The sequence below is a fragment of the Puma concolor genome, chromosome D1 (assembly GCF_028749965.1).
Source record: "Puma concolor isolate L17-30 chromosome D1, mPumCon1.1.hap2, whole genome shotgun sequence".
Taxonomy (NCBI): Eukaryota; Metazoa; Chordata; class Mammalia; order Carnivora; family Felidae; genus Puma; species Puma concolor.
The window spans coordinates 12,412,889-12,415,632 of NC_141676.1; the positions used below are offsets into that span (position 1 = coordinate 12,412,889).

At 38.5% G+C, this 2,744-nt stretch overlaps 1 protein-coding gene across 1 annotated transcript; it reads left to right on the forward strand.

Moving 5' to 3' along the window:
* Positions 1–718: 718 nt before the first annotated feature.
* On the forward strand, positions 719–1,672 carry LOC112865087 (olfactory receptor 5B2-like). The gene has a single exon (XM_025928120.1). The coding sequence runs from the start codon at positions 722–724 to the stop codon at positions 1,670–1,672; it is 951 nt and encodes a 316-aa protein (XP_025783905.1). The 5' UTR covers positions 719–721.
* The last annotated feature ends 1,072 nt before the right edge of the window (positions 1,673–2,744 follow it).

Genomic DNA, 2,744 nt, shown 5'->3' on the forward strand with positions numbered 1-2,744 from the left:
ATTTTACACCCAATTCTGTACCTTCTTTTGCCTTTGTTGACTGTATGTGTCTCTAATGTTGCACTAATCTCACTGCATATATTTACATATATTTGTGGATTGCACTGCTGTGCAACCCCAAGCATTAAGTTTGGAAGAATGGATACCATGATTAAGTGTAAATTGAATGAGATTAAAATCAATTCAAATTCACTGATGACATTTAGTTTGGGAGCCGTTCTGAATGTGTCTAAAGAACAGCTCTGTAAGTAACCAGGTAAACTTGAATACTCAATCTCTTTGTTGCCAAGTTACTTATGATATATATGAGCATAATAACTAATCAATCTAATGGGGATATGGAGAGTAATGAATAAATACACATAAACACTATTGAAGTGGAAATGATTAGTGAACCCAAAAGATCTGATTTGGGAGTTCAAACATTTCTTGGCATGTGGCCTTAGACAGCTCATTACCCTTTCCTGTGACTCAATTTTCTCATATACAAAAATAAGTTGGGAAGACGATCTGTGACTAACCTTCCTGTACAAAAGTCTATTCTTTTATGGATAAGTTATCACTAAATTTCATTTGTCATTCCCATGCTTAGAAATGGAGAATATTCACAAATAAAGTATGGCCATAATAAAATAACGCTCATGCTTTTCAATTTCCGTGCAACTTTTTTTTATTGATCATTCTTTGCCACAGAGCGTCTCGTGATTCTCAAATCACATCCATGAAGAATCATACAGACGTGACCGATTTCATCCTGCTGGGACTAACCGATAACCCAGAACTGCAGTTTCCTCTCTTTATAATGTTCACGCTCATCTACCTCGTCACTCTGATTGGAAACCTGGGGATGATCGTGCTGATCTTGCTGGACTCTCGTCTCCACACTCCTATGTATTTCTTCCTCAGTAACCTGTCTCTGGTTGACTTTTGTTACTCCTCAACAGTCACTCCCAAGGTCATGGCTGGGCTCCTAATGGGAGACAAGGTCATCTCCTACAATGCATGTGCTGCCCAGATGTTCTTTTTTGCAGCCTTTGCCACTGTGGAAAATTACCTCTTGGCCTCAATGGCCTATGACCGCTATGCAGCAGTGTGCAGACCCCTCCATTACACCACCACCATGACGACAGGTGTGTGTGCTCGTCTGGCCATAGGCTCCTATGCCTGTGGTGTCTTAAATGCCTCTATAAACATTGGAGACACCTTTAGTCTCTCTTTCTGTGTGTCCAGTGTGGTTCATCACTTTTTCTGTGATATTCCAGCTGTCATGACTTTGACGTGCTCTGATAAACACAAAAGTGAGCTGATTCTTGTTTTTATCTCAAGCTTCAATGTCTTTTTTGCACTTTTTGTTATCTTTATTTCCTACCTGTTCATATTTACTACCATTCTGAAGATACACTCAGGTGAGGGATACCAGAAAGCTTTATCCACCTGTGTGTCTCACCTCATTACAGTTTCCATATTTTATGGGACAGTCATCATCATGTACTTACAGCCAAGCTCCAGCCATTCCATGGACACAGACAAAATCGCATCCGTGTTCTACACTGTGCTCATCCCCATGCTGAACCCTGTGGTCTATAGCCTGAGGAACAAAGAGGTCAAGAATGCATTCAAAAAGGTTGTTAAAAAGGCAAATTTTTCTCTAGGTTTTGTCTTAATGAAGTAGAATTCACAGAAAGCTATTAAATCCTTATTAGATTTACTCCATGCCACAACTCAAATGTTAAGGACATTTGGGGTATTAGAAAAAATCTTGGTCTAATATTATTTATTTTTGTTGAGGAATAAGTCCAACCCTCTACAATGCAAAAAAAAAGTAATGGTTTTTAATAAAGTTTATTTTATGATGAAGTATGTGCTTTTGTTGGCACATTCCATCCAGAGGCGAATAATGATAGCAACTCAACAAATTAAAGCTTCAGTCATTACTGAGTGATTTGGAAAGAAAAAAGTATATTCACGTGGAAGTTTGCCAAAGAAAATAAACATGTTAGAATAAAAGGAGATGTAATTACATTATTTTTACCTTTATCTTTTGAGTACCAACTCTTCACATTTTGTCTTAAAAATTACGTTAAAGGGGCATCTGGGTGGCCAAGCATCCGACTTCGGCTCAGGTCATAAACTCGTATTTCGTGAGTTTCAGCCTTGCTGTCAGCACGGAGCCCACTTCGGATCCTCTGTCTCCCTCTGTTTCTGCCCCTCCCCCGCATGCTCTCTCTCCCTCTCAAAAATAAACATGCAGAACTAAAATTAAAAATGCATTCAAAAATAATAATGGTGCTTGGGGTTTTTTGGTAATGAATGCTTTGAAATGGTTAATGCCACTCATTAATTTGTACTTTAGCGGAGTAATTGCTCATCCACCTCATTCACCCTTGTACTGGAAATACTGGACAGCCCCAATCTTGCCTTGTCTCGGTATTAGCTATTTTCTCCATGGGCTATTTCTTCACTTATTTCAGAGTTCTAGTTAAATGTTACCCACTCAAGGAGTCCGTAGACGCCTGCCACGAGAACTTTACAAGATAGTGACTCCTTTTCCATGGACTTTTTCCCTAAGCCTGCTCTATTTTTCATAGGCATTATCAACATTCAGCTCTTACATTTATTTATTTCATTTATTTCCCTCGAGTGCATGGAAAGTCCTTTTAAGCAATAGCTTAATATGGTTATTTCACTGAAAATGAAGCTTTGAGCCTTATTTAAAAATAACTTTTCTGAGCATCAAAACAACT

What these genes read in the sequence shown, in the direction of transcription:
- LOC112865087 (XM_025928120.1), top strand. Translation starts at nt 722, where the DNA reads ATGAAGAATCATACAGACGTGACCGATTTCATCCTGCTGGGACTAACC.